Source organism: Eulemur rufifrons, chromosome 23 (assembly GCF_041146395.1).
Source record: "Eulemur rufifrons isolate Redbay chromosome 23, OSU_ERuf_1, whole genome shotgun sequence".
In the NCBI taxonomy this organism is placed as follows: domain Eukaryota; kingdom Metazoa; phylum Chordata; class Mammalia; order Primates; family Lemuridae; genus Eulemur; species Eulemur rufifrons.
In genome coordinates this window covers 25852434-25864172 of record NC_091005.1, presented here as the reverse complement: position 1 = coordinate 25864172, position 11739 = coordinate 25852434, and the positions used below count along the sequence as shown (strand labels likewise).

At 45.5% G+C, this 11739-nt stretch overlaps 2 protein-coding genes across 5 annotated transcripts in view; one reads left to right on the top strand and one right to left on the bottom strand.

Moving 5' to 3' along the window:
- Positions 1-1942: 1942 nt before the first annotated feature.
- Positions 1943-2605, bottom strand: LOC138373942 (chromodomain-helicase-DNA-binding protein 9-like; the record flags this gene model as incomplete). The annotated part of the gene is made up of 1 exon (XM_069456607.1): positions 1943-2605. A coding segment is annotated over one exon (663 nt), but the record flags the coding sequence as incomplete, so codon positions are not given.
- A 4277-nt stretch (positions 2606-6882) lies between these two features.
- Positions 6883-11739, top strand: part of LOC138402177 (liver carboxylesterase 1-like) — a 29192-nt gene continuing 24335 nt past the window's right edge. The window contains exons 1-2 of one of the 4 annotated variants that reach the window (XM_069497929.1): positions 6883-7151; positions 10796-11000. In XM_069497929.1, coding sequence (XP_069354030.1) covers positions 7100-7151; positions 10796-11000 — 257 coding nt within the window. In that variant the 5' untranslated portion in view covers positions 6883-7099. Of the gene's footprint in view, positions 7152-10792; positions 11001-11739 lie in introns of all 4 variants that reach the window. The other 3 variants (XM_069497928.1, XM_069497926.1, XM_069497927.1) reach the window with 3 other exon arrangements.

Below are 11739 nucleotides of genomic sequence, written 5' to 3'. Positions count from 1 at the left end.
GGGAAAGAAAGGAATAAAGATTATGTGGGTAGAACTAAAGGGAAGAAGAGAAATATGGATGATATTGAAATACTCCACTGGCAAACTAACTTAACTGTGTTTGAAAAACATTGGCTATCTCATAGGTGTATTCTAAACAAAAGTGCAATACTGCAAAGGGAAGATACTAAATATGTAATATATCATTTCCATGATGAAGAATTGCTACCCACTTCTCCTGGATGGGCATTATAGTGACTACTGCTAAGACACTGCATAAAGGACTATCAATTCAAAGTACTATTTTGGGAAAATACAAAATCAATACAATCCCAATGGAAGTTATATAATTTTGTGAACACATATAACTCTAATAAGGGATTAGTTATTTTACATACAGAAACATAATTTACTGATAAAGGTCTTGGAAAACCTAATACAACTGCTTAATTTGTGGCAAAGCAACAGTTCTGTCAAAACGTACTGAAGTTATTTTTTCCGTAGGAGAGAATCAGGGTGCTTTTTCCCCCTAAATTTATCCCCTTGCAAAAGTTACCACTGACTTATTTGAGTACCACAAAAATGCTAACATTTATCTCTCCATAGAATGTAAATATTTTTATGTCTAATTCAGTTCTAATTGTTTTAAATGTATACGAAGGTGAACCTGGACCTCTACCGTGTCAGAATAATAGCAGCTTTAGCAGGAGAAATTGTATTACAAATCAATTAGCAGACAAATTTTACATGGTAAAGGGTTTTAAGAAATTGACCAGAAGCCTTAGGCTTCATTTTTGTGGTTAACAGGTATAACTTGTACATCTTTTTGAGATTATTCAAAGTGCATTTCAAAATGGGCAACTCAGTATATTTAATATAAACTGATAACCCAACACTGATTCTGGGCAACATTCAGTCTGCTTATACCTAGAAACTCAAAATGAATTTAGACGATCTGCATATTACTTTACCACTATTTGTTAATTTTGGAATATTTCCATGACGTAAAACACAAATAGAAATCTACACAAATAAAGCAAACAATTTGTTTTACATGAAGCATGCTGTGTTGAAAGTTCTTTTCAGTGGCATTTCATGAGTTTGCTTTTTCTGAACCCTGGAAACAGACATTACTCATCTGAGACATAATTATTTCTAATAAGGGGCCAAACTTTGAAAAGTTAAAACTAAGTATGTCTATAGGGTGCCAAAGTCAGGATTATTTTATGACTTAATTTTACTGATATCCAAGTTAAGCTCAGCAAAAAGCAAGTCATATTTCTTGCCAGATTAACATGATATATAGGACGTGTTTAAAAAACCCCTGAAAACAAGGACAGAATTAGAAACGAATGTAAACTTCCTAAACTAACTCAGCTGAGGTAACAGGTAGCCAGTTAAATTGGCTGATTGGGAAACTTATTTCTTCTTTAAAACATACTTGTACCTGAATTGGAAACATCAGCAGTGCATCACAACACTAGAGCATTTTCATGTAATTAAAGCAATGGATGGTGATGTAGATTCTACAGCTTTCATGACATTCATTAGCTGCCCAAATTGTTGCTGAGTTTTGATCTGTAAATTATAGGTGTCAAGGAGGCTGTAAAACTATATTCAAATTAAATCAGTAATATGCATAAAGTATTTTGTGTTCACTGCAAATATATTAAATATACAACTCTTATTGAGCATAATTTTCATAAAATTAACCCCCAACAAAATTATAATGCCTTTTGTTGTAATTTTACACCTTTATGTATTTGATAGTACATACGAGTTCAGAAACTTATGAATCTTAAGAAATATTACATGCAAAACGTCTCTGAAAGCAGTTTGCACTTCTAAACAACTGAAATGTTCGGTCAGTAAGTTATTGATGCACTCAACACTGGGGTATTTACAATTAATAATTAAAGAAAAAATCCAAAATGAGTTCATAATTTAATGCAGAGTCTGGGAATCAGTCTTCATCACTAGAATCTGAATCCTCGGATGATGATGATGTACTATCAGAGCCTGATGAAGCATCAGCTTTCTCTGAACCCTCATCTGTGCTGTTTTCACTGAGAGGACTTGGTTCAGTACCCACTTTGTCTTCCTGATCTCTAACTCTGGAATCTTCTTCCTTTACTTCTACAGACTTAGATGAGCCTAAGTCGCTGTTTTTGTTTTTCTGTACATCAAAAGTATTGGACTGGGACAAAGTTGGAATATGAAGATTAAGGCCTGGAGTGAGAAGCATCCCTGGGTAAAGTATGTTAGATAGTAATAGTGGGTTAAGAGCTAACGGGTTGGCAGCTGCAGCTGTATTTAATGCAGCAGTAGAGGATGTCGAAGGAGAACTCGACACAGAGTTTTCTCCACCATGCTCTGAACTTTGGCTCTCTGTCCTTTCTTTTTTTCCTTCTAGCTCCTTAGAGTCATTTCCCTTTTTCTCTTCTATCCCAGATTCTGTAGGCTGTGTCAGGAGTCCTCCCATGCCCAACAGATTTGGTAACCCAGCCATTCCTGATAGTAGCATGGGGAACATAGCAGCCACGTTTTTAGCTTCTCCTCCAGAGGAAAGGCCATCAGGCATTCCCATCAGCCCTGCAGTTACTTGCAGTGACTGCAAGTTTTGTAGGTTTTGTTACCTACTAAATGTAGGTAATTATTTGTAAATTGATTCTGTATTGATATAGCTCTTCCACTTTCCATTTTATCATAGGATAAGAGAGTAGAAAGAGGCTGTTAGCCTTCCTCCATATTGTGAGACATAAGTTTGTAGAATAGTTCTAGAAAACATAAGGTCCAAAGAAATTTTTTCATGGGTCTTCCATAACCCTTACATGTTTCCTATCAGCACTTGTTCTAGAAGACCAAAGAAGTGGCCCCCTTCTCATTGGAAAGAACAATAAAGAAAGGATAGGGGAGGTGAAAGGTGAAGGTTAAAATGAGATGCTTCACATGAATTTATCGACTGTCACTTTGGGAATAAGGGAGATAGAGCCAAGCGGAAAAAGATACTTAAAAGAGGGAAAGATCACCTGCCTCAGAACAGCAGTAACACCTGCAGATTGGGAACCACAGAGTCCAGGAAAAGGACGAGCAAACTATGCTACTTTCATGTAATTCTCCCATGATTTTCTGGTTCATGGAATACTTTATTAATTCTTAACGTAAAACTCAATCTAAGATATAACTGAATGGCATCTAATTTTTTAAATGATATATGAGTTAGTATTTGTGAAATACTCACAGATTGCTTAACAACATCTCCCCATTCAGGAGCTACTCCATATTCTGAATTTTCTTTTAGAAATCTACATAAATCTTTCAAAGGGGGAGCAAATGCACCTCCAACCTATAAATCACTCCTCCTCCATCCCGCTAACTGCTATCAACACCGATGGCGACTTTAGAAATCATGACTTAAGGAGGGCAAAGTCATCATAGTCTAGATCAGGGGTCAGCAAACCACAGCCCAAGGGTGAAATCTGGCCCATACTCATTAGCACTCAATCTAGCCATGTGGCAGGCTGGTGTTTTTTTCAATAAAACTAAGGGAGGAAGGAACCCTAGCCCAGGTCAATTACCTCTGGGGACTGATTCTAGTGCTGTCGCCAAGTCCCCACCCCCACCACAGAGCCTCCTCACCAGCCTGCCACATGGCTAGATTGAGTGCTAATGAGTATCCCTTTTTGAATGTGGGTTTCCAGAAGCTTCATTTCAGTTACAACCTATGGCCTTGGGCAAGAACCCATGGACCTCTCTGCGATTGGCACATGCTTTATGGCTGCTGGTTGCCCAATCCTTCCTGATGTTAGCATTGGTCTGCCCAAGCTTGCCAAATGACATGCAGAAACAGAACACAGCTCTCCAGGGACCTGCTGCCTCCTCTGGCCTTTTCTAACCCCTCTGCCCTACCACCCTCACCCTGGACCAATGAAGTGGCAAGGCCACTGTGGACAAGATCAAGGTGTTTTGCCCTGTGATAAGGTTGGCAGTTAGAACACCTCCCCAGTGTGTCAAAGCAAGAGAAATGGCTGTCGTCCATTTCATCCGCAATGTGGCAGAAGTCAAAAGCCTCCATTTCTGGTCCTGACTTTGCCATTGAGTTGCTGTGTGAGCTGAGGCAATCCTTCCTGAACTGTGGCCTTAGTTTCCTCTGGACGTGAAGAAAGGAATTGAGTTGGAACTATGGACTAGTTGGCTCAGGCTGCCAGAGCAAAATATCACAGACTGGGTAATTTAAAGAAGAGAAATTAATTTTCTCACAGTTGTGGAGGCTGGTAGTCCAAGTTCAAGGTGCTGACAGGGTTGGGCTCCTCTGAGCCCTTCCTCCCTGGCTTGCAGGAGGCCACCCTCTTGCTACATGTTCACATGGTCACCCCTCTGTGCACGCGTGCCCCTGGCATCTCTCTGGGTATAAATTTCCTCTTCATGTTAGGACACCAGCCAGATTGGATTAGGGCTCACTGTAGTGATCTTATTTTAATGTGATCACCTCTTTAAAGTCCCTGTCTCCAAATATAGTCACATTCTCAGGTACCGAGGTTTAGGGCTTCCCCATATGAATTTTGGCTGGACCCAGTTCAACCCATACAAACCACATGGGTCATTTGGCTAAGGGGCTCAGGACCCTTTGCCTTTCCCCAAAAGCAAACCTGAGACGGGGATTCAAGCACAAGTGCAGGAAACAGTGATGGGAGAGGGAAGGTGAGGTGGGGAAGGGAAAACAGCCAGTCAGGGGTCCTTTATGAAGTCATTTCCCACTGTGGGTGCCTGGAGCTTAGTCGCAAGAGCAAACTGTGGGAACAGAATATGCTGAGGTATTTATCTCCCAAGAACCCTAGTAGTGCTCCTGTTTCTAACCATCTGTCACCCTCTGGCCCTCTGAGTAACTCCTGACTGCAGGCAGCTCCCCGCCCTTCCTGGCAGCCTGAAGGACCCAGAGGGATCAGCAGGAAGGCAGGGGCACTGTGCAGGGGGCAGGCGGAGGGAGGAGAAGCCAGAAGGGAGAGGCTGCACAAGATCCCCCGCTGGCCATCAAGCCTTGCTTGGGGCAACAACAAAGGTTGTTTGGCAAAACTGACACCAAAGCAGAGGGTTTAAGAGTGTGGGCTGTGCAGCCACACACACAGGCTGTGTCCAGTGCTCAGCTCTTCCTACTGGATGTCCTCACACCAGGTCCTTAACCACACTGAGCTTCAGGAGATCCTAGTATCAATGTCACAGGGGTGTTTGGAGAACGGAGATCCTGCATACGAAACTCTCAGTACTGTGTTTACCACCCAGTAAGCATTCAATAAATATTTGTTAAGTGAATGTATGAATAATAAAAATGGAAAGTACAAATAAGTAAAAATACTCACAATATTACCACCAGAAATGGTTCTTGTAATACTAATTAGATGTATAACCTTACAGAATTTTCCTATGCAAATAAAGATATATGTTGCTAGTAGATAGATGTTGCTTTAGTATATTCATAAGGTTGTGCAAACATCCCCACCATCTAATCCCAGAACATTTTTACGACCCCAAAAAGAAACCTGATGCCCACTAGCAGTCACCCTGCATCCCCCTCATTTCCCTCTTCCCCAGCCCCTGGCAGCCGCTAATCTACTTTCCGTCCCCATGGACTTGTCTATTCTGGAAATTTCATATAAAAAATAATCATACAATATGTAGTCTTTTGTGCCTAGCTTCTTTCACTGAGCATAATGTTTTCAAGTTTGATCCATCTTGTAACATGTTATTTTCACAGGTGAATAATATTTCACTATGCGAATAGACCTCATTTTATTTATGCATTCATCAGTTGATGGGCATTTGGGTTGTTTTCACTTTTTGGCTATTATGAATAACATTATTATTTGACTACAAGTCTTGTATGAACACATTTTCAACTTTCTTGAGAATCTACCTAGGAGTGGAATTGCTGGGTCAAATGCTAACTCTGTGCTTAACTTTTCTAGGAACTGCCAAACCATTTCCCAAAGCAGAAACAACAGTTTTATCACCTATTTTTGCCCCTTTCACACTAGATTGTGACTGTTTTTCCTTGTCGATATATAGATATGTGTATCACTACTTCTAGTGAGAACATAATATTAATATTTCCTTTACCAGCCATACCGGGGTGTATTTAAAAAATTCCATATTGTTGGACATTTGATGATCGTATGAAAGAGGCCTTTGAGTGTCTTCCTTGTGTCCCCAGCAGTTTGTAAATGGCACTTTCCCAGGTGTACCCAGAGCACTTTGTATCCCCTTAATTTGCATTGCATTCGCATGCATTGCAACCCCCCCCACCACACACATCTGTCTTATCTACCCATGGTGAGCTCCTTGATAAGATGAACCATGTCTTGAGTTTACCTGTGTACCCGTAACACTCAGCCAAGTGTCAGGCATTTTGGTAAATGTTCAAAGAATGAGTGGATACATGGATGGATGCTTATAGCCAGGGACTGTGGAGAGATAAAGTTCATTTTTACCTTCTATCCAAAAATCCCGGCTTTGAGAGCTGTGAGTTCCCTGACCCTGGAGTTGTGTGACAGGAGGCTGGGCCAGGTGGGAAGAACATTGTAAAGCAACTTTAGGTATCAGAAGGGGACTAGATGGAATTTAAGATCATTTCCAAACTTACGAGCCTTGAACTCTATGAAATACAAGCCCAGGGAAGCTAAGAGATGTGTCCTAAGTTGCCCACCTGAACCCTAGTATGGCTGTGAGTTGCTGTAAAAATTGTTAAGTTCATTGTGCAGACCAAAGGTCCCCCTTGCCTGAAGGCATCTGCCTGCTTGTGCCTGCCTTTGGAAAGCTCCCAGTGCACTAAGGTCAGAGTCCCACAAAGGGGAAAACCTTATATAACAAGCTGTTTGACAAGTCTATGGCTATCTGTAATGGACTTAGATAAAAGAGCATGAACTGTGGATGGGAGTGGCTTTGAGGTCCCAACAGACCTCCAGGGAGATCTTTGATAGTGGAGAGAGCTTCTCTGTTGTCTCTGATTAGATCGCTGGGCTGTGGGAGTGGGAGCTCAGCGGCAGGCACTTGGGCTCTGGGATAGGAAGGCGCAGCACCTAGACCTGGACAGCTCACAGACCCTGGGAGCTGCTGCCCTTCCACGATGTGGCTCTATGCTCTGTTCCTGGCAACTGTAACCACTTCCTGCGTCTGGGGTGAGTTCCTCTGAAATACAAATATCAGGGGCACATTTGGAAATCTTGGTCCTGGGCCAAGGTGGGCAAAGATGTGTACAGGGAAAAGCACCACAGGTCTGGTTCTGTAGAGGTGCACACCTTTGGACTTGGACTTGGAGCAGTGGAGACCAGCTAGCCCTGGCCAGTGCTGAGGCACAGGGTAGGAGAAACAACACTCTTAGACCAAAGCTGCACTGCAGGTGCCACAGGCAGGAGGGTGACGGACAAACCTCATGCATCACACACAGGAATGTGGAGAGCTCAGCCTAATTTCCCCTTGATTATTAGTTCAAATATGGCCAGATTTGGAGAGTGACATAGCAGAATATGAAAAGGAAGGATTCTGGAGCCAGAGTGCCTGGGTTTGATTCCCAGCTCAGCACTTCCTAGCTGTGCGTCCCTAGGCAAGGAACTTGGCTTTTCTGTGCTTTAGTAACCCCATCTCTAACATAGGGATGGCGACAGTACCTACCTCACTGGGCTGCTGTGGGGATGACATGGGATGTTTATAAAGCACTTAGAATAGTGCCTGTTACAGAGGAAGTGTGGGAAAGGGATGCATAAATGGAGGGGTGTTGTTATATGTGTACTGGTAGAAAATTCGAGGTATGGTCAGAGCAGTGTATGAGGAGCCAATTGCCATTGAAAAGACAGTTTGTTACTCACAGTTCTCAGGAGGAGGGGCACACACTGGGGTGGGGGTGGGGCAAAAGAGGCAACTCCAGAGCAGTGGAGGGTGGGTGGGCAAGGGCTTTTATTGGGATTTCTGCTGGAAGAGGCAAGGCAGGGTGAGCAGGCTGAGCACTGGCTACTGTGAGTAATTTCAGGGGCCTTTGGGGCACAGGGGCTGTCCCTAGTTGTCTGGCACCCGGCTCTGGGGTGACTAGGGCAGGTGGATGGTGGCCCAGGGTGTGGAAACCTATCAAGGAGGTGGTTGGTGTGTGGGCTCTGGGATGGTTGGACCCCGGGAGGGACAGTTCCTCCAGAACCAGCAAGGCCTCAGGTGGCGAAGCGTGAAAGTACAGACAGTAACAGATGTGGGAAATACAGGGGGCAGCGAGGGACCTCGAGCTACGTCTGTGCCATTTTATAGATGGAGAAGCTGAGACTCCAAAAGCAGAATGCACTTGCCCAGGGTCACCTGGATAACCACGCCCTAGTCTATCTCTGGCTCCTGCATCCAGAGCCAGGGGTCCCCCCATCAGCCCTGACAGCCCAGGCCCTGTCTGGGTTCTGTCTTTATGATGGAGACACTGTGAGAGAGAGGCCTGGAACTGCGTGTAAGGGCAGAGTAAGAAAGGAACCAAATGTGGACTGGAATATGCCTTTACCTCTGGTTACCCCTGGCAACGCCGTCCATTTCCATCTTTAGCAAGTCCTTACAAGCTGCTTCTACTTCCTCGGTTTCCTTATGTGTAAAATAGGCATGCTGATGCCTACCTAGCAAGGCTTTTTTGAGGATTAGTTTATGAGACTGACACGCTGCTGGCTGCGCTAAGACGGTGATGAGGATTAGTTTAAACGAAATGGAATGTTTGTCTGGCACGTAGCAAGTGCCCACTATGTACGCACTACATGTAACATAGTAGAAACTGCTGTTGTTCCCATTCTTGATTGTGCCTCCCGCCCCTCCACCTACTTTTCTACCCTTGGCAATCTGGCTTCTGACCTCCTCTTCGCTTTGAAGGTTATCATCGAGCTGACAAAGACCAGGCCTAGTACGTTCTTCTCTGACTTTACCCTCCTCCCTTCTTCTGGGCTTCCGTGAGGCCTGGCGTTTTCCTGCTGAGACTCTGATGGATGTTCTCAGTCTTGGCTGTAGCTGTCCCTGTTTTATCTTTAGTTCTTTCTCTTCTCTCTCACACTGGGCTCTTCGATGAAGTCACACACATCCATGCTGTGCACCTCACCCTCTGGAAGATGAACCTACCCTGCCCCTCACCCAACCTCCTTCCACTCTAAAGTGCTCACGTCCTGTGGGATCCTCTTGACAGGATGTCTCCCTGACACCTACACTGAACCTGTCTGAATTGGGACCCAGCCTCACAAGCCAGCTCTTTCATCTCCTTCCCTTCCATGCCCCCCACATCTGGTCAGGGACCGAGTCCTTCAAAACCCCATATAGACATTGCTGTATTTCTTCATAAAAAATGTCTTCTAATAATAAAATCTATGTTTAGGGCAGAAAACTTGGAAATCACAAAGAAAACAAGTCAACTGCAATGCCACCCCATTGCCACGTCAATGAACAGCCCTCCAAGGAAGTTCATCTCAGTGTTGTTTGTCTTAATTGGCAATGACAAAAGTAGAAAACAACCTAAATGTCCACAGTATAGGACTGGCCATTATAACATGAGACTTGGATACTGTTTTGTAACCAGGTGTTGCATAAGGAGTTTCTAATGTCATTGGATATTCTCCTGTGAGAGCAAATCTGGATTATTCTTTTCTGTTCTGGCCACACATTGAAAGACAAGTTGAATGTTTGTTTGTAACCAAAGCAGCTCAATGGGGAGGACAAAAGGCTAGAAATAATTTCCTGGGAAGGATGCTCAGAGAAATCGAGGTCACTGAGGCCAGACAGGACTGGGAGGGGGTGGCATGAGCAAGCGTCTGAAAGGCCACCTGCCCCGGAAAATCACATTAGGTCAGCTTGGTCCCATGGCAGGTGGGACCAGGACTGACGCGGAAGCTGCAGGGACATGGACGTCAGCTCAGGGGGGAAGAACTGTCTGCTCTGCAGAGTGGAGCAGCCGGGACTCTGCCCCCCAGTCTCTCTCCTCTGGACGTCCTGCTCTGAGCCACGGCAGAGTCCTCCTCAAGCTTATGTCCTTTCCTCCAGAACACCTCCTGCTGCTTATTTGTCTATGAAATAAAGCCCCAGCCCTCAGCCTGGCATTCTAGGCCCTCCCTGACCCGCACTCTCTCATCCCAGGGTTATTTTCCACTCCCCGTAGCCTCCACCTGGTGCCCACGGGCCACTGGCCGTGCCCAGCAGGCTGTGCATTTTGCTGTCTCGGAGCCTCAGCACAGTCTCTCCTCTCCGGTTCCCACCACTCCCTGCTTTCATCTCCCCTCATTCAGTCCTGCTGCTGCTGCAGGTCCCAGCCCCTCCATGTGCCACCGGTCGGATGGCCTCACCCCTCTTGTACCTCCTGAAGCACCTCACAGGTACCCTCCCAGGACACCACCACTTTCTTCCCGGATTTAGGCTCGAGTGTGTATGTGGCTCATTCTCCCTGCAAGGCTCGGTGCTCCTGGGAACAGGGGCCACCTCCTGTTCACCCTGTCCCCCTGCACGCGGCTCAGTGCAGGATGTAATAGACGAATGTTCCAGGGGCTTCTCAGAGGGAGACCAAGTGACTGTTTTCCCAGCAGCTCTCCTTCCATTTATTTTTCACTCTGTGCTTTTCCACCAACTGTTCCAATTTGCTCCTTAAGCCCTCTGTGAGCTGGGAAGGACAGTGACCCCTCACCCCTTTTGCACATAGGGAGAAACTGAGGCCCAGAGGGCTTAGGTGACTTCCTCAAGGTCACACGCCTAGAAAGTGGCAAAACCCACTGGAATCCAGATCAAGCCTTTCTCCTCCGATGTGTCCTCATTTCCTCTCGATGTCCAGCAGGTCACCCGTCCTCGCCGCCTGTGGTGGCCACCGTGCATGGCAAAGTCCTGGGGAAGTACGTCCGCCTGGAAGGATTCGCACAGCCTGTGGCCGTGTTCCTGGGAGTCCCCTTTGCCAAGCCGCCTCTCGGATCCCTGCGGTTTGCTCCGCCGCAGCCTGCAGAGCCATGGCGCTCTGTGAAGAACACCAGCTCCTACCCGCCCATGTAAGCCGGTGGGGCTGGCTTGGGCACCTTTCATGGGATGTTTGCCTCAGAGTGATGCAGGATGGAGTCCCAGCAACCCCCTGATCAGCTTATACTTTGTTCTGGAATCCCTAAGAACACTGTAGAAGCTTAAGAACATTCCAGAACTCTCAGAATATTCTAGAGTCTTTTATTCAACACATAAATTTATTGAGTACCTACTGGGTGCCAGGCATGTTCCAGGTTTTTGGGATCCATTAATGAACAAAACAAAGATCCCTAGCTTCATGGGGCTTGCATTGTAGCAGAGGGAGACAGACAATAATCATATGCAAATTAGTAAATGAATAATGTGATATGTTAAAATGTGATAAATGCATTGGAACAAAAAGGAACAGTTGAGCAGGTGAGGGAGGTCAGAAGTAATATTGTCCTCTTATTTTCTTGTCTTGCCCTTTGGCACAGTTGGGGGGTGTGGGTGGGGAGGGGTGTGGAAGGGGAATGTACCGGTGTGTTGCTTTCACGAGCTCTCGACACCCAGGGGTGTCTAGCTGCCTATTCACGAGCAGAGCAATGGTGGATGTGCCCAATCACCCAGGCCAAGTTGGGACTATAGCCCAAAGGTTCCAGTTGGCCTCACAGTTTTCCCCCAGGGCACCTCAGACACCTACGTGCATCAAGGATTCATGTCCTCAGCAAGACATTTCTCAGGATTTCCAGGACCTGCCTCTGGCTGCCTTCTCTCCTTCCCTTTCTTTTC